At 49.8% G+C, this 18866-nt stretch overlaps 1 protein-coding gene across 2 annotated transcripts in view; it reads right to left on the minus strand.

The window, feature by feature from the left end:
* Positions 1–16062: 16062 nt before the first annotated feature.
* PMEPA1 (prostate transmembrane protein, androgen induced 1) overlaps positions 16063–18866 on the minus strand; it is a 56296-nt gene continuing 53492 nt past the window's right edge. For both annotated transcript variants that reach the window (XM_079719985.1, XM_079719984.1), the window contains exons 3-4: positions 17988–18041; positions 16063–17531 (exon numbers count right to left, since the gene is read on the minus strand). In XM_079719985.1, coding sequence (XP_079576111.1) covers positions 16983–17531; positions 17988–18041 — 603 coding nt within the window. In that variant the 3' untranslated portion in view covers positions 16063–16982. The remainder of the gene's footprint in view (positions 17532–17987; positions 18042–18866) is intronic.

Genomic DNA, 18866 nt, shown 5'->3' on the forward strand with positions numbered 1-18866 from the left:
AACAGATGCCTAGTCACCCCAAGCTGATCAGATTCTGGAGAAAAAGAAAATGAAACTTCTGTGTGTGGCTTTTGAAGGAAACGAAATCGAAAACGGAATGATAAACAAGATACAGTTAGGCCTCCAGCTAGATGTTAGCAGGGAACGGCTGAGCTGGGCAAGACCAGTGCTTGCTCTGGGGCCAGGGGACTTCCCACCGCTGCCCGCCCTGAGCCCCACACTCAGGCCAAGACACCTGGGTGGGTGGATGGGTGGGTGCCTGCGTTTGTGCATATCAAAACAACAACCCTCTTTGATGAGTACTTACTATGTGCTCTCCAATCTCGTGTGCCCCTGAATCATGTCCAGGGTAGGGGCTAGTACTGGCCTCTTTTCTTAGGAAACTGAAGCTTGGGTCAGTGAGGTCACTTGTCCAAGGCCACAGAGATGCTTGAGTTCTAACTCAGCCCCACCATTTACTGTCTGTGGCGCCTTGAGCAAGGTATTTAACCTAGTTATGCCTCAGTTTTCTCATCTGTGAAATGGGCTAATACAAGTAGCAACCTCAGGAGGTGGCAGAGAGGACTAAAAGGGTTAATTCATGCCTTCTACAGCCATGAACACAGCTGGACACCCACTTACCTGTTTCTGGAAGAAGGATGCATCACTTTTGTAAATTCTCAAAGGGGCCATTGACACCCCCCCTGCCCCAAGCAGTTCAGAGCCACTGTTCTGGTCCAGGTAATAGAACGGTAAACTGAGGTCTACAGAGGTGAACGGCTTTGTGTGAGGCAGCCCAGAGTGTCAAGATCTCAACCCTGGAAGCCCCTGGGCCTGGGGTTCCAGCTGCAGAAGCTGGGGAGGGGGTGCCAGGCCCAGGCTCCCAGGGGGACACCATCCCTAGCATTTCTGCAAAGGGAGGAGCTCAGGAACAAGTATAGCCATGGAAAGGGCCCCGGAGACTTGACTCAAAGCTGTCCTCGCAGAGCAAGCAGGAAAAATCCTGATGCCCAGTCCACACGCAGACCACTTAAACCCCAATCTCGGGAGGCAGGGCCGAGAGTCCCAGGTGATTTCATTCCAACCAAAGGGGGAGTGTTGGACAACTCAATAAAAACAGGAAGCCACGATGATGCTTTTGTTCCTTCTTTAATGTAAAACCAAAGAAACGTGTATCTCTATGTAAACTGACAGTCTTAATTTTAAATGCGAAGTAATTGGCTGTGTTGAGGGAGATTGTGGGGCGCCCTCCGGGCTCTTGCGGAGCCCCTGCGGGAGGCTGGGAGGCGCCGTGCCTGGACTAGCCACTAGGTGGCGCCCGCTCACCAGCCTGCGCCCCGGCTTCCCTCGTCCGTTCCCTCTGATTTAGGGGGGGCCTTTCACCCGTCCCCCACCCTAGAAAAAACCCAACTCCATCTGTCTGTACCCGAGCTTCTCCCCATTCCCCATGCCTCTCCTACACGTCTTAGTATGGACACCCCGACCTAGGCCTTGACTTGGGTGCCTGGTGGGCTTGCAGGTCCGGCTGAGGAACTCAAGCTCGATCTGGGGGTCAACTTTGCTTCTGGCCCGTGTCTGTCTGGACATGTTTGGATGGCCCTTTCCGGTGCCCCTCTGTCCCCATCACCCCCTCCCTAGCTGTGTGTCACTACGTCCCTGAGCCTTGGTTTCTTTAATTATAAAACAAAGATAATAGATAAGAAAAAGCATGTTTATCTGACCTTTAGTTGGTGTTCACAAAATTTGCAACATTTAGAAAATGTGATGTGATGGATCTCCATAACTCCATAATATAACTTTTAGACATTAGGGGGGAAAAAAAAGCAAGAGAGAAAGAGAAAGAAAAAACAATTTAATGTGGGTGGGCTCCATCTTCCATAGCATTCTGTGGCACATTTGGAATTCATGGAAGCCATGAACCTGCTGTGAGCAAGCATCTCACCACACTGAGTGGGGTTCTCACTTTTAAAGTTTTAATTAGCTTGTATTTCCTCTTCTCAGTTTAACAGACTTTCAAGATAATTTTTTTTTTTTTTTTGCAGTATGCGGGCCTCTCATTGTTGCGGCCTCTCCCGTTGCGGAGCACAGGCTCCGGACGCGCAGGCCCAGCGGCCATGGCTCACAGGCCCAGCCACTCCGCGGCATGTGGGATCCTCCCAGACCGGGGCATGAACCCGTGTCCCCTGCATCGGCAGGCGGACTCTTAACCACTGCGCCACCAGGGAAGCCCTCAAGATAATTTTGACCATGAGGTTTGTCTTTAACGGCAATATCAGTGGCTTAAACGATACAGAAACTTGTGCCTCTCTCCTAAAACAGTCTGGTAGGCAGTCCAGGTGTGGTGTGGCACACCATAGTGTTGAGACCCAGGCCCCTTCTATCTTGTTGCTCTGCCATTTGTGGCCTTACGTTCTAAGATGGCTGCTCAAGCTCCAGCCATCACAACTGCATTCCTTACAGCAGGAAGGAGGCAAGGGAAGAAGAGTAGGTACCTCTCCTTTAAGAATACTCACAAGTTGCACAGACATTCCCCTGACATCCATCAGTCCCATGGCCCAGCAAGGGAGGCTAGGAAAGATCTTTATTCTGGACCACCATGCACCGAGCTAAAATTAGGGGATCAATTAACTTCCAAATAGGTGACAACAGTTATCAGAGGATACTTAGCTGTCCCTGCCATTGCAAGGCTCTGTTTTCCCCCCAAGAATGGAACAAGGAAACCTCCTCTATGCCTTGAATTATATCTGTTCTCCGGAGCTTATGTATTGAGCAGGTCCGGGGCTGAGTTCAAAGATAGTTCCCACACTCTCAGAGACTCCCGTCCAGCATGCAAGACAAAAGGGGAGGGCTTCCCTGGTGGCACAGTGGTTGAGAATCTGCCTGCCAATGCAGGGGACACAGGTTCGAGCCCTGGTCTGGGAAGATCCCACATGCCGTGGAGCAACTAGGCCCGTGAGCCACAACTACTGAGCCTGCGCGTCTGGAGCTTGTGTTCCACAACGAGAGGCCACAACAGTGAGAGGCCTGCGCACTGCGATGAAGAGTGGCCCCTGCTCACCGCAACTAGAGAAAGTCCACGCACAGAAACGAAGACCCAACACAGCCAAAATTAAATAAATAAAAAAAAAAAAAAAAAAAAAAAAGACAAAAGGAGAGAGGAAGGGAGACAGGGACTCTGGTGACCCCCGACTCTGCCTGGGAAGGACCTCAAAGCCCCCAGGAGTTCCAAGATGGCGCTACTGCCTGCTGGGGCTCAGATCCCTTTTTGCCTTGGAAAGCACACTCCTTTTTCATGGCTTGTGTTTTTCTGGAAACTATTAGAACTCTCCGCCCAAACCAGATGATAATTACACGTTACTGATCTCTAGTCTTTAAATTTCTCTCTCTCTCTCTTTTACAAGAGAGATATTTTTACTGCACATTGTGTTGGCAAAACCCAGTCTCCTTTCTACCCGACAGCCTGGATGTTATGATTACGGTTCCTCTGCGAATTCACCTCGGGGGGGGGAGGGAGTGGAAAGGTCTGAAGGCACCAGATGGGGACAATAATGTGTCTTTGGCCAGGGGCAAAGGGCAGAGAACCACAGATGGCCAGAGACAGGGACTGCACAAGGTCACAAGAGCTACCAGCGGAGGGTGAGGGGCAAAGACCCAACCAGGGGCTGGAGTGGGCAGCGGGTCCTCAGTGCAGCCCCCAAAGGCATCTGCCTGGGCTCCGTTCACTGACCAGGGCAGAGCTCAGGGAGCCTCCTTGGGTCATCACGCCGGGTAGACCTGGGGTTCTGATCCCTGGGCCCCGATCTCGTACCTCTGAGCCTTGAGCCGGTCACTACTCTTTCTGAGCCTCCCTTTCTCCTTTTGTAAAAGGGGATCACAGCAGCTCCACCCTGGGTTTGTGGCAAAGCGAATCCGAGATCTTGCTCCGGAAGGTCCCAGCAGAGCACCGCGCACGTAGCATGTGCTCAATAAACAGGAGCTCTCGTATCTTCATGGTGTGACCCACCTGCCCCTCTCTGAGTGACAAGCAGTCCCATTCACTCATCTGGTCTTGCACTAACTCATTCCTTGTGCTCCTTTATCCCAGGCGAAGTGCTGGAGCCAGTGGGGGGGGCGGGGTGGGTTGAAGGCGCTGGGGGGGAGAAAGCCTCGACCCCCCCGCTAGTTCCTTTTCTGTCGGCTGCAGAAAAGGCCACACTACCCAGTCGAGGGATTGACGGGTGACTCAGGCCAAGTCCTGGGTCCCCTCCCCCAACTCCCAGCAGTGCTGGCTGTTAAAGGGGAGCTGGGCAGGGGTCACGTGAGTCGGGGAGCTGGGCAGGGGCCAGGGCATCGAAGGCCGTGATCGAAACTTGTGATCTTCCCTCGGGGCAAAGGAAGAGTTCTTGGAAGATTTTCACCCAAGGTGGGTTGGGGATTGGGAGAGGTCACCAGGGGTGCCAGAGAGCGTTGGCAGGAGGTTGACGGGGGAGAGCGGCTGTGGCCACAAGGAGGCTGTGTGGAGTCCAGGGGAGGGACCTGTGGCCAGCATCAGGCTGCTTTCACACCCTTCCTTCCCCCACTAACTCTTTTTAGAAGTCCTTCCCCACATCCCCCAAAATAGATGGAAATGAATTCACAACTAACTTTTATTTTTATAATCAAAAGATTTTTTGATAGTGCTGCTTCCAAAATTCTTTGCTTACAAGAAATTCATTTAATTACAATTGGCCACAATTCCTCCACCGAGGGTCCAGTATTCTTGGGAATTCTTGCACAATGAAGAGATCTCACCTATAAATTTGTTTCAAATATAATGAAGTATAACGAAAACATTTTGATGACTAAATGGAACAGTTAATGAACTTGACATAATGTTATGTCTTCTAGATGTTTAATTAAACATTTATGGATTCTGATTTTGCAAGGCTTTTCCCCCATATTTTGGAGTTCATTTTCAAAAGCTCTTGAAGCATCTGTAGGCCTGAGGTGCTAAGACTATCTACACCTAGAAGATAAAATGGGGAAAGGAAGAGAGACAGATTGCGAGGGCAGGATTCCTGGTCTTTTGGGGATCGTGGCCCAAGGTGAGTTGTGGCCAGGGTGTTGTCAAGTATGGGGTAGAAGATGGGGCACCAGCAGAATACTTTTATGAGTTAATTCGTGATTTCTTTTAATTTTAAATGGGTAACGTCCTCTAAAATTTGACCCGAAGATGTTTCTTAAAAGACTTATCAACTGGATAGCAACTGTTTTATTTAGAGCTTACTATGGACCCTAATTCCAGTGCTTTACATTATTTTATTCACTTCTTCCAACAATCCGACAAGTAATATTAAATCTACATTTTAATATTAAATCTGAAGAAAACTGAGGTACAGAAAGATTACTAAGTAAACTGGGCAAGATCATGGAGCCAGTGGGTGAAATTGATGGAGTTGAAACCCACGCTATCAAGCCCTAGAAGCCAAGCTCTTAGCAATTATTTCTATTGTTATGAACAGGTATGTTGTCATCCTGCCACAGGATAAGGAGCAGCGCTTTCTATGCTGGACAACTTAGTGCTGCCTGCTGTGACGTACCAGATCTAGCAGGAAAAAGGTTGATACTTTATTCTTTTTTCTAAAGTTTCTTTGACTGAGTGTGCCTGTCTTAGTCAGCTTAGCTGCTGTAACAAAATACCATAGACCAAGTGGCTTAAACGACAAATATGTATCTCTCAGTTCTGGAGGCTGGAAGTCCAAGGTCATTGGAAGATTTGGTGTCTGGTGAGATCCACCTCCTGGTTCTTAGATGCCTGTCTTCTCTCTGTGTCCTCAGATGGTGGGGATGAGGGGGAGCGAGCCCTCTCATGACTCTTATAAGGTGCCGAATCCCATCACGGTGGCTCCACCCTCACGACCTCATTTAATCCTAATCACCTCCCAAAGGCCCCACCTCCTAACACCGTCTCGTTGTGGGGTAGGGTTTCAACACTGAATTTGCTGGCGGGGGGACCCAAATATTCAGTTCCTAACAGTGTCCATATGAGCAGAGCCCTGTCCTAAGTCCTCTGAGACACAGAAACCTAAGTTAGTAGAAAAGAGTCCAATGTTTAAGATTTTTGTTCTCATTAACGATTTTTATATTGATTGACTGAAATGCTATTTTGGCTATATTGAGTTAAAAACAGGACTTGGTGACTGTATGTCCACACCTGAGCGGACACACAGGAGCCCCTCCGTGCCTTCCTCACAGGGAGCTCTTCTCTCCAAGGTGCTCTGATCTCTCACTTCACCCACCACCACTTTAGAGTTTGTTGTCTGAGGCTGGGTGCCCCAGAAGAACACTCTGAGGCACAGAGTTGAGTGCGAGTAGTTATTTGGGAGGTGATGCTAGGAAACCCTGGGGGTGGGGTGGGGACCTGGGACAGGGGAAGGATGGGCTAATCGAGGGCTTCGCCATCAAGCAAGCCCCCTGGCGGCACCTGGGGTTCAGTGCCGCAGGGAGTGCTAGGAATGCTGGGAGCATGGGGAACATCTTCTCAGGGCTCCCCACTGAGGCTGAGGGAGCTGGGGTGCTTACCCTCCACTCCCATCACTGAAGGAGGCTGTTCCCAACTGTGTCAATCCCCCAGCCTCTCTGGCCTGCAGCATGGTGGGCAGCTGGACCCACATGAAAGAAATGGAAAAGGCCAAGGAGATGTGATGGGGATAGCGATGGCATTTGCTATAGTTCTCTGCACAAGTAACTTCTCGTGGGACTGAGGCCCAAGGGTTAACTAGCTGGAGAGGGACAAGGGGTGGATTTGAATCCAGATCAAATGATCACAGAGCTGGGCCCTGAGTCCATCCTTTGCAGCTTCCCCTGCATTTGCCCACACCTGTAAAGAGCAGGAAGGAATCTAACTCCATGAATTTTAAAAATTCATTTTTACATTTGCTCACTCAATCAAGTTAGATGCTTTTAAAGGCAAATTTAATTATTTTGAGCTCAATAAAAGCCTTTTAATAAGCTGAACATCATGGTTTCAGTGTTTTGCTTTCAGGGTTATCAGTCATGGCAAGGAGGGGCCACAGAGGGGAAGGGAGAGTGGGGGTTGGGGGCGTGCGGCAGGGGGAGGGGCAGCCCGCACACATGGGCCTGAACACACACATACTCACACACACACATGCATGGGTGGATATTTATTTTAAACTTTTATTTGCACATTTAAACCCATCATTTATTCCAAATCGTTTAATTGTGAAGATTTTATAATATTTTGTTTTATTTTTAGAAACAGTTCTTTTACTTCGAGACAACTGTACAACGTGTTAAAGAAAATGCGATGCTGATTTGGCACAGACTTCCTGTGTGTTCTGTCTCCCCCGTTTGGCTCACACATCCTTCCTCACTCTGAACGTTCCATCTATGCCCGCAACTGAGACAGGAAGCCAGACACACATGCTGAAATAATTTCAACAAATATCAACTTTAAACCAACTTAAAGTAGTCAAAATGGCAGGGCTGGTTCAGGCACCACGGCCTTCCCCAGCTTGGTGCAAAGGAGGCAGCGCAGACTACACATGGCAAAAGTGTTGCTGTGTTTATAAAAAGCTTTCTGTTTTCATTATTAATGCCTTTATTGTCCAGTGTATTGGCACCTTCTGGTTTTGGCTGTCCAGCACCCAGCCCCCTTCTTCTGGCACAGTCACTCCAATTTTCCTTTGGTGAGCCACCTCACCCTCTTCTCAATCCACATGGATGGGAGGAAGCTGACCCCACCCCTAGGTCCAAAGCAGGCATGAGACTCAAACCAGGCCAATCAGAGCACTCTCTTCTTTTGGCTGTAGTGATTGGCTCAGGGATGGGCACATGACCTGAGCCAGCCAAAGGGATTCTATTCTGGGACTTGTGATAGAAGATTGAGAGCTAATTTCTTCCCACTTGACTTAGAGCTGTCAGGAAATGAACCTGGAGAAAAGGTGGCGGGAGAGGAGGATCTGCTTGAAAGGGAAATCAGTAGAGATGAGCAGTTTGATGGAGACAGACACCTTCCTAACATCATGGTGTGCACATCTGGACCTGGAGGGCATGTGATCTGGCCCAGCTCCCAACCAGTTACAAGAGTCAATGATTCCCTTTTCTGCTGAAGTCAGTCTCAGTTGGTTTGGGTCATTTGTTATATAAAGAATTAACAAGAACATACACTTTTATCAGACAAAAGACTAAAATCTGGATGAATTGATTCAAGGCTACTTGGTGGACATCTAGGAATGGAAAGCATTTTTGAGGAGGATAGAGAGGGAGAGAATCCTTTTGCCATGTGCTTGGCATGTGGCCTCTGCTTTTTCACCCTCAGTTTGAACCACTGTGTTCTGTAAAAACATTAATGTTAGGAGCTTCTTTCTTTTATCCTGATGAAATAATATCACCTGTGTACTGAGACGTATGCCTGAGCTGTTCATCACAAGATAGTTTATAAAGGTGAAGGAATTATAAACAACCTGGATGTCCAACCAAAGGGGACCAGTTAAGTAAATTAGGAAATCTGTACAATAGAATTCTCTGAAGCTATGAAAAAAATGCCATACAGAACTGTATTTATGGATAAAGAAAAGTGTTTATAGTATATTAAGGAAAGATGTTTATAAAGCTAGAGGATGATTCCATTTTTAAACATATGTGATTACCTATAACATAGAAAAATGCCTAGAGAGAGTATGGATTATCTCTTAGCAATACATAGGTGATTTGTATTCTATATTTTCTACAATATAATTTGTATAACTTGTATTCTATAATTTTCTACATTTTCTACAATAAATGTAGATTACCTGTGTATCTTGTCTGATGGGGCTGCCATAACAAAATACCACAGAAGACAGGGGGCTGGGGGCTTAAAGAACAGAAACTAATTTTGTCACAGTTCTGGAGGCTGGAAGTCTGAGATCAGTATACCAACCTGGTTGGGTTCTGGTGGGAACTGTCTTCTTGACTTACACATGGCTGATTTTCAACTGTGTCTTCTGATGGTTGAGAGAGAGAAAGAGAGAGAGAAAGAGGGAGAGAGAGCATGGGGTGGGGGCTTGGGAGAGTTCTCTGGTATCTTTTCTTCTAAGGGCACTAATCCCATCATGGGGGCTGCACCCTCATGATCTCACCTAAACTTAATTACCTCTCAAAGGCCCCATTTCCAAATACCAACACATTGGGGGTTAGAGATTCAACATATGAATTTGGGGGACACAATTCAGTCCATAGAACAGTGTAATAAAAAATAATAACAAAACTCAGTTCTTTATATTGAATGGGACTTTGCATGCAATGAACAATATCCACATAGTCACAACAATGTAAACAGCATTTACTGAATTTCAGTTTTAGGATCAACTCACAGATAACGCACAGAGGACTGAATTATGCTATGGGCAGAATAGAAATGTCACTCACCTTGATAAGTTGGAAGTAAAAACGGAGAGAACACAGGTAGAAAGGAAGTGGAAGGAGGTTGGGAAGAGGGGGTGAGCTGAAGACCAGCCAGGCCAGGGGTACAGTCTCCTCAACTTGCCAGGTGGGGAGTCCAGAAACACTGTCCCCATAGAGGGAACACAAAACAGAGGTGTAGATAACAGTATTGAAGTCATAAAGACAATCATAAAAGGAACCCAAGTAAGAACATTTCTATATTGGGAAGTAGGGAGGCGTGTCAATGTGCTAAATCCTTGTCTGTCAAAGCAGGAAGTCAGTAGGTAACATCTTGACTTTGGGAAACCGCAGGCTAGAGGTAGAAGATTATTGTTTTGGAGATGAAGTAGTCATTCTCAGAAGGAAGAGGTATAAGAACGGTTGTTGCCTCCAAGGACTGGGCTGTGGGTTTGGAAAAGACGGGGCAAGAGGCTGTTGCTTTGGACCTGCTGTTTTACTTTGATAAGAATGTAAAATATACACAATAAAAAAACAAAAAACAAAAAAACAACCACCTCCCAGCCTGTTACAGACTATGAGGGACAGCGTCCTGCTGATCTTAGTGGGCCTCTCAGCAAGAACCACGGGGCAGGACTCACCTCCCAGGCCTGTTTCCCGGAAGAAACCAGGACTCAGGTTGGTACAACAATCCATGTTTGCAGGACCTTGAAGGGAGGGGAGGTGGAACAGGTGAAGCCCAGGGGAGTTTTTCAGGACAGTGAATCTCTTGTGTATGATACTGTAATGGTGGATACATGACACTATGCATTTGTCAAAACTTTACAACACAAAGGATGAACCTTGGTGTATGTAAATTAAAAAACATTTAGGAGGTCAGAGGATCCCAGGATGGAAAGCAGAATGTGACAAGACACTGTAACTGTCTTACAAACATGTGTCACTGCCTCAGGGAAAGGGGTTGGGGGAAAGGGTACTGACCTAAGTATCTTTGGAAATATATGACCCTTGATATGATGTGATGAGAAGGGCACTTTACCTCTGGGTTCTTCTCCCCAAAACCCATCACCCCAGTCTAAGCTATGAGAAAAACCTCAGACAAATTCCAATACAGGGACATCCTACAAAATAAATACCTGACTAGGGCTCCCAACTGTCAAGGTCATCAAAAACAAGGAAAGTCTGAGGAACTGTCAGAGCCCAGAGAAGCCTCAGGAGTTGTGATGACTAAATGTCATGTGGTGTCCTGGATGGGGTCCTGGACCAGGAAAAGGATGTTAGGGAAAAGCTAAGGAAATCTGAATAAAGTTTAGACTTTAGTTAATGATACTATATCAACATTGATTAATTCATTGTAACAAATATATCACACTGGTATAAGATGTTAATAATGGGTGAAACTGGGTGGATGGAAAGCCCACTATTTTCTCAATTTTTCCATAAACATAAAAATGTTCTAAAACTAAAGCTTATTTTTTAAGGTTTATTTTTTTTAAAAAAAGATACAAAGAAGAATGAGATTCTTTTTTATCTTTGAGTGTGATGCCTGGAGCTGCAGCAGCCATCTTGCAGCCACGTGGGGTTCTAAAGCAGAGATCAGAAAACTTTTCTGTAATGGGCCAAAGAGTAAATATTTTAGGCTTCGTGGACCATTTGGTCTCTGTCGCAACTGCTCAACTTTATCGTTATTGCACAAAAGTAGCCGTAGATGATGTGTAACTAAGCTGGTGGGGCTCTGTGCCAATAAAACTTTATTTACAAAACCAGACAGCTGGGGATTTGGTCCATGGGTCCTAGGAGAGTACAGGAGGCACTGGCTCTGGGTGATGGGGATGGTGGGTGATGGGGAAGACCAGTTGGCCTGTTGATTTTTAGGTAACTGCTGAGGCCCTGGGCTCACAAAGAGCTACCTAAGGCTGCCCCCCGCTACTCCATCTCAGTGTCAGACCTGCGGGAGGCCAGTCAGGGGCTCTTCCCATCACCTGCAGCACACACCAGCCTGGAGGCTGCGGAGGGAGGACGGGGTCTTTCCTGTCAGCCTGTGTCCCTGGCACGGGCGTACAGAGGATGTGAAATACCTGCTCATCAGATCGGCTCTAAAGGAAACTTACGCCCTTCTCTTGGTCACATGATTATCTTCCTGGTGTTTCTAACCGCGCTGGGCTTCTCCGTGCCCCCACTCCCACCCAGCCAGGGGCTCAACCTCCCCTCCAGGGCATGGTTTTGCCAGGCTGCGCAGGTGCCCTGCCGAGCGCCCTCGCGGCCTCTGCTCACACAAGCGCCTGGTTCGGACTCTGCTGTCCTCGCCTTCCTTCCTCACAACCTTGAGCTCCAAATCCAGCCTTCACAAACCTCTCCCAGCTCCTGACAGCACACTCTCCTTGCTCTCACCATACTGGGCTGTGGTCCCAGGCTGCGAGTCTGTCTCTAGAACCAGAAGATGAGTTCTTTGAGGTCAGGGTTGGGTCTGATGCGCCAGCATCCCTCAGCAAGGCTCAGAAAATGTCGGGGGAGTGAGTGCAAAGTGAGGCCTCCTGAAAGGAGATGCCACCTTCGTTCAGAATTTAGCATTGTGCTTGGAACCTAGTAGATGCTCAATAAGTATTAGCTGTAGCGATGTCAGTTGTTATTCTGGACCCATATGGCGATTTCTGCTTGAGCTAAACTCAAAGTGGGGCAGGGGTGTCATCTTTTTGGTGAGAACCGCAACTCCCCTCTCCAGTGGGGAAAAGCTCTGTTCCGACCGACCCCACCACCTGGGGAGGTGGTGTAGTCTGTGTGCTCAGCCCAGGACCTGCAAACTCATCCAGAATCTTCGAGGGACATTCAGTTATATGAAAACTGTCCCAGGGAGCCTGTTACTAATGAGAGTGGCTAATATTTGTGTCTGCCCCTTTGGCACCCTTTGGCATTATTGAATCAGACATCACCTCACAGGCACTGCTGTCAACCCATTCTACAGACCAGGTGACTGAGGGTCAGCAAGGGGAGTGACTGCCGGTAAGAGGCACTCAGGTCCTGGAGCCAGGCCAGGGCAGAACACCACGGTCCCTGCTCTCACCAGCCAAGAGCAATGAGCTCTTCTGGTGTCTCCCCAGTTCTCTGTAACCTTTTCACCAGAGAGGGGAGCAGGTAAGGCAGACGTGTGTCAGGTTCTGCCCCAATCACAGGGCTCTATGGTCCAGAAGCTTACAAGACCCAGGAATGAGGCCAAACAGTGTTCATCCCTGGGCATCAGCTCTGTTTTGGCTGATTTGAAAAAAAAAAAAAAAATCCTTGACCAGACATGAAAAATGGTTCAATTTAGAGAAACAAGAATTTCTGTAGCGGGCACTGTGAGTGTCCCACCCAGACCCTCGGGATCCCGTTCCCTGCTTCCATGTGGGTCACTGCTAAGGGCTGGCATCTGGGGATGTTTTCAGAGGGACACCCTGGGGCCTGGGGAACCCCTCTCTGCCCCGCTCTCAGGCAGGAAGAGCCAGGAGCCTGCCTCTCCCGGGTGCAATCTGCATCCCAGAGCTTCCCACAGACTCCCTGAGGATCAGCCTGAGGCTGGGACTTGGCCTAAAACAGTCCCCCTCGCACTTCTCCTCCTCTGTCCTTTTCCCAGCTCCCTTCACTGTCTCCCCTGGGAGCAGAACTTTGATACATCCCTTCACACAAGTCCACGTCTCTGAAAGGGCCCCATTTAAGAGAGTTTCTTGCAGCCCTTACCAGAGCTTTCATCATGCCACGGTGGATGATATCCCAAGTGGGGGGAGAAGTATGCAGTATTTTGCAAACTCTTTTACCCCAATGTCACCCAATGCACCCCCTGCCTGTGCAAGTGTTTTCACTGGGCTCCCTGAATGCTGCCTGAATTAAAACAGAGAGGTTGATGGAATTGCTCAAGGCCACACAGCAGCTCCGAGGGATTGCTTCCCTCCCACTAAAGGCATCCAAGTGTTGGTGCTGAGGGCGGTGGGGTGGTAGGGGGAAAGCAACGCAGCCCAAGAAAGCGAAAGAGCCTCGTTCCAAAGAATTGTAAAATTTATTGTATAAGTATTGCAGCTTTTCAGAATGTCATCATTGCCACTAATGATTATTGATACACAACAAGCGATTTCATCAGGCCTGTGGATTGGCATCCAAATACAGAGTCTTATGCAGCAGCAACGCGGGCGCCGCACCCAGCGTGCCACGGAGAGTTTACATACGTGTAACTTGAACAAAAATTGGGAAACAGGGCTGCGAAAGAGAGCGGTTCCAACGCCAAGGGAGCAACGTGAAAGCGTCACCATCAGCACAACCACCATGGAACCAGGCAGGCAAACGAGAACGCAGCAGGTCCTTCTGAGCTCTATGGTACAGCAGAATTTGAAGCGCAGTTTCCGGAAAACCAAACAAAACGAAACATTTTCTCTCCTTTGTCATCAGGATGTTTTATGGATCTGGAAGCTTGGTGTTGCATGTCGAAACGAAAATTCTCTGAAAAGTACAATTCACAGAGCAGACAGACAAGGACTGGGAATGGTTCGGTCCTTGCCCTGCCCCGGTGTTTGCTAGCCGTGGGGAGGTGTCGCTCTCAGCTCCTGGCCCAAACACGGGGACGTGGACGGCTCTTAGGGCACTTTGCTAAGTCCGCCTGTGTAGACCTGGGCTTGGCGGGGGAAGGAGTTTTCCTCCGGAGGAAATGTGATGATGGACAAGCAGGGAAACAATGAGAGGCTTCGAGGAAGCCAAGCTCTGCCACCTCCTCTGAGCCCAGCCTGGTCCCCCTCCAACCAGCCACTGCCAAGGGCCGCCCCCACCAACCAACTTTCTACTGAAAAAAGGGGGCCTCCCGAGGGATGCTCAAAGGCTTTTCGAAGGTAAGGACACGACAGCCAACACCTAGAGGAAGGAGTGTACCCTCAGGGCTCTGGGTCCAGCAGAGAAACCAAGAGCTTTGCAGAAACACACCCCATGGTTTTCTTGGGAGGTGCCCTGGCCTTGACGAGCTGCTCCACCATGGACTTCTGCAACTGTCATCCGCTAGGCAAGGAACGCAGGGACGATGCGGCGGCCTTGAGGCCTGGACTGCCACCCTGGGGCGTAATGGGGGCCTGGGGAGCGTGCTCTGCCCTCAAGCCAGCTGAGGTCAGTAACCCCCTCACCAGCTTCCTTCTTCTACCTCGCTGCTCATATGGCAAAGGCAGACCGCACCACCCAGCAATGAGACTCAAGGTTTGGTTCGAGGACCCCGGGAACACTTAGGCCTGGCTTTCGTCTGCTGCTATGCTACTCACACAAACAAGGTCCACGTCTAGGTTTGTGACTCAGGTGGGAGATAAACGAGTACTGACAAGAGGCTGGAGGGGCAGGAGGGGTGGCCTGACCCAAGGGAGGCACATCCAGGGTGGAGGGCGGGTGGGCGGGACACGGCACGAGGCGATGGGGATGTTTTTAAAGAAGCAGTAGCCCTCTGTCCACCACGAGCGGGAAGGCCGGGCCCGGGTGAGCAGGGCGCTGTCCAGGAACGCCGCTGCCGGGGGACAAAAGGGGTCAACCGCTTTCTCAGTAAGGCACTAGGGAGACGCTTCGCATAAAGGAACGATACTTTTTTTTTTTTTTTAAGAACTTTATCTATAAATGTGTCCCTGTACCTTTCAGGACAAACTCTATGATGTCTCTGCATGAATGACCTTTTCAAAGGATCTTTGAGAGAGAAGCAAAGGTTAGGCTGAAGACCCCACGGAGAGGCAGGTTTTATTGTCAAGGTACCAGAACTTCCTGCCAGGCTGGTGAGCGGACACTCAGACACCTCGGTCATCTATTGGTCACCATGGTCTTAAAAGGTACGTATAGAAATAGAGCTCAAATGATCAGAACTTCAAAACTATTTTCGAGTTTTTTTCAAGTAATAAAAAAGCTGTTTAAAATCAATACTTATTGCCTCTTATACCTTTCTCTTATGTTAACCAGCTAGTTGGCATTCTGCCGAAGATGAAAAGACACCTCCGTGGGACGCAGGGGGCAGGGTGGCCTGCTCTCCTGCTAAGGGCGTCACCCCATGGAGTATTAGCCCACCCTTGGTGGGAGGGAGGACTCCGACTCCACTCTCTCCCCGCCTTCTCTACTTGCACACACACACGCCACCAGCAAGGGGTCCCGCCGACATCTACTCAGTAAAACCCTGGTAAACAAGAGTTGTGTCTGATGAAGACGCTTATGAAAACACAGATACATAAACACATCAAAAACGATGGTTTCCACGGGGAAGGGAATGAAATGCGAAAGAGAGGAGAAGGGAAAGAATTCTGCTTCTACAACCTAAAGCTCGAGTTCGCGTTGGTTTGACTGTCTTTCTCATTTTAACCCTTTTGCAGTGTCCTGGGAGAAACCTGGGCATGTCACTTTTTCATCTCTGGTCTTCTGGTTATGGGCCTGTTACGTGAGAATCAATACATAAAGACAGGGATGAGGTCACATTGCTAGTCCTTTGGGCCTTTCCTATATGCCAGTGGGCTGCACCCACCTCAGCCGGTAGAGCCTGGAGCCAGCTGAATCACCAAAGCATCCTGCACGCACGAGCCACCTAACCGCCTCTGGTGTGGCCCTGGCAAGGCAGGCAGGGGGCAGGGAGCACCTTAGCGAGCCCCTTCCTACAGGGACCTTCGTGGTTCAGAAAAGAGGAGAAAATACTAAGATTCCTTCAGTAACAGTTTATCTTCATTTTGGGAAGAGCAAAGCCCACCTCCTGGAACTTGGGGCCTCGAGTAACTTTCCTATTTTCTTTGCGATCCAAAGGCTGTCCTGGCCCAGAGGGGAAAAAATGCGTCTCCTTCGGGAGGGAATGTATAACGAGGTAATAACCTATCACTAGACAGAAGCTTCCACTCTGCAGGAAATCAGCCCCTCTGGGAGCCTCTCTCCAGACTCAGCGTGGAGCCCACCCTCTGCCTGACGTCCACCGTGAAATTCCAACATTTCTCCCTTAAAAGTCTCGACAGACGTTGATAGAAGTTTCCATCAAACAAGCACTGACATATTTATATTAAAAAATAGTGCAAAAGCTCAACATTTATATAAATAACTCTAAACCCCTGCTTTGTAGTTTTTTTTCTTTACAAGGTAATAACACACTTTCTGAGTTGGCACTCAAAAATGGCCATTTTTTTTTCTCTTCTAGTTCAGAAAACAACTTTTTTTTTTGTAATAGGCCTCTTCTAATACAAAAATACTCCTGCCCTCGCACATACAGTTTCTCTTATTTTATATATATTTATATTTATATAATATTGCAGATCTTTAAACAAAGGTTTTGTGCAAATATGTCTTTAAAGTTAAGTGAAATCATCATAAACAAACAAAAGAAAGTAAGCATTCACGCACGCAGCTCAACTAGAAACAGAAAAGACTAGTGTAGAATTTTTTTTCCTCTTTTGCCTTCAAGACACAGCTCAACAAAGAAACATGGTTTTTTTTGCAAGCTTTTTTAGCTTGTGCATTCAGACCAGACAGAACATGTAAATATTTATACACAGAGAGGTGGGGAGAGGATGGTCATGCGTCGCAGTTTCCTGTGTGTCGCCCCATCCTCCTCTCTCTTTTCTTTCAAGAAGTGCGGAGTGTTTTGCTGTTTTACCTACTGCGGCCCCGGCCCTGGCCCCCCGGGACTCCTAGAGGGGGTGTCCCTTCTGTTTATCCTTCTCTTTGCTCCAGGCCGCTGTGCTCTCCAGGGGGGCGATGTGTGCGGGGTGCAGCCGGGTCCCCTCCAGCAAGGAGGCCGGCCCGCTGCTCTGCTGGTGCTGGAAGGTGGAGGCCCCGGGGTAGTGGCCGATGACCTCGCTGTAGGTGGGGGGCGGCCCCTCCATGCGCCCACCGCCCCCGTAGCACGTGGCGCTGATGCCCGAGTTACTGCTGGGAGGGCAGGGGCCGCCCAGCATGGCACTGTCCATCAGGTCGCTGTCGAAGATGGTTCTGTTTGGGGGCGCGCGCACCGACTCCCGGTTCAGCTCCAGCTGCTGCTCGGGGTCCCGCAGCTGGAGAGTGCAGGGGCCCTGGTAGGGCGGGGGCTCCTCCCCGTCCGACAGCGAGATGGTGGGCGGCAGGTCGATCTCGTGCTGCAGGTATGGGTAGGTGGGCTGGAAGCGGTGGAAGCGGTCCCGCTGGGCGAAGGCGGGCACGGCCAGGCGGTCGGTGGGCCGGGGCGGGGCGTAGACCTGCGGCTGGAGGGGAAGAGCAGAGTGAGGGTCCCCCAGCGGCAGGGCCCTTGTGACTCTGCTCTCTGGGGAAAGGGAGAGACAGCCGCCGGGTGGCGGGGGGAAGGAGCCAAGCCCAGGGTCCAGCCCCCTGATGACTGGCGAGCCCTGGTGTGTGAACATCGTCACACAGTTGGAAGAGGGCAGCCTTTGTCCTTCGGTGTCGCAGATACTGAGGGCTGCTCCCTGGGGGTGGGGAGCGTATGATGTCCCAGTAGGGACGATCCCAGCAACCAAGGAGGATTCTTCAGAGAAGGGAAGGTGTGGGCTTCCTGTAGCCACTCTACTAGCAGGGGAGGAGCCTCCGGTCCGGATTAGGGGAGATACTGGGCAGGGGGCCTTCGGCGTCCACTACAGCAGCCTTGCGGGGGCAGGCGGGTGGGGGGAGGGTAGCGGTGGAGGGGAGGCGGCGCCGGGTCTCACCTCCGGGATTCCACTGCCTGACACCGTGCTCTCCGAGGGCCAGAGGCATCCTTCCTGTATGGGGAGGAAGAGGACAGGGTCAGCGGGACGGGCAGAGGTGGGAGAGCCTGGCGTGGACTCTGAGAGCCTCCGCTCGGCATGAGATGCTGCACCCATCCCCCTCTTCAGCCCCACTGCAGTGACCCCAGCCCGGGCCTGGACGTTTCTCTTGGACATGACACAATCGCCTAGTCGCTGATCTCCCGGCTCCCGAGGCTGCCCCCCGAAAATGCATCCTCCGAACTCACACTTTCCAAAACATACATCTGATTCGTGGGTCCCTCCTTCTCAAAACCCTCCAGCAGGCTTCCGTGGGCCTTAGAACACATCCAAATGAACTGGTGAACCGGCTCCTAAGAAAGCCTAGGTACTTGCTGTGCGACCTCGGTCAAGTTACTGCATCTGAAAACGTGCATAACTGCAGTATCTGTCGAAGAACTGAAGGAGGCGAACATGCAAAGCCCCTGGGGTGCACGCGACCCTCGGTGAGCCTAGGACAGTGCTGGGTGCCACCACCACTCTCCCTCCTGTCACGCTGACCCGCAATTTAGTGCATGGAAGTGCTAACTGTGCACCACAGGGCCTTTGCATTGGCTGCCCCACTGCACAGCTGGCTCCTTCTCGCTTTTCAAGTCCAGTGCCCACCGCAGGCTTTCTCTAGCACCATTATCTAAAGGGCCTTCTCCCATTAAACATCCCGTCATCTGCTTATTTCCTTCAAAGCATCTGTCATATCTGTAATCACCTTGTCCGTGTATTTACTTAGTACTTACTATAGTCTGTCTTGCCCCCGTTATTGGGGACCCAGTTTATAGATGAAGAAATACAGGAGAGTTAATC

This window comes from Hyperoodon ampullatus (assembly GCF_949752795.1).
Source record: "Hyperoodon ampullatus genome assembly, chromosome: 14".
Taxonomy (NCBI): domain Eukaryota; kingdom Metazoa; phylum Chordata; class Mammalia; order Artiodactyla; family Ziphiidae; genus Hyperoodon; species Hyperoodon ampullatus.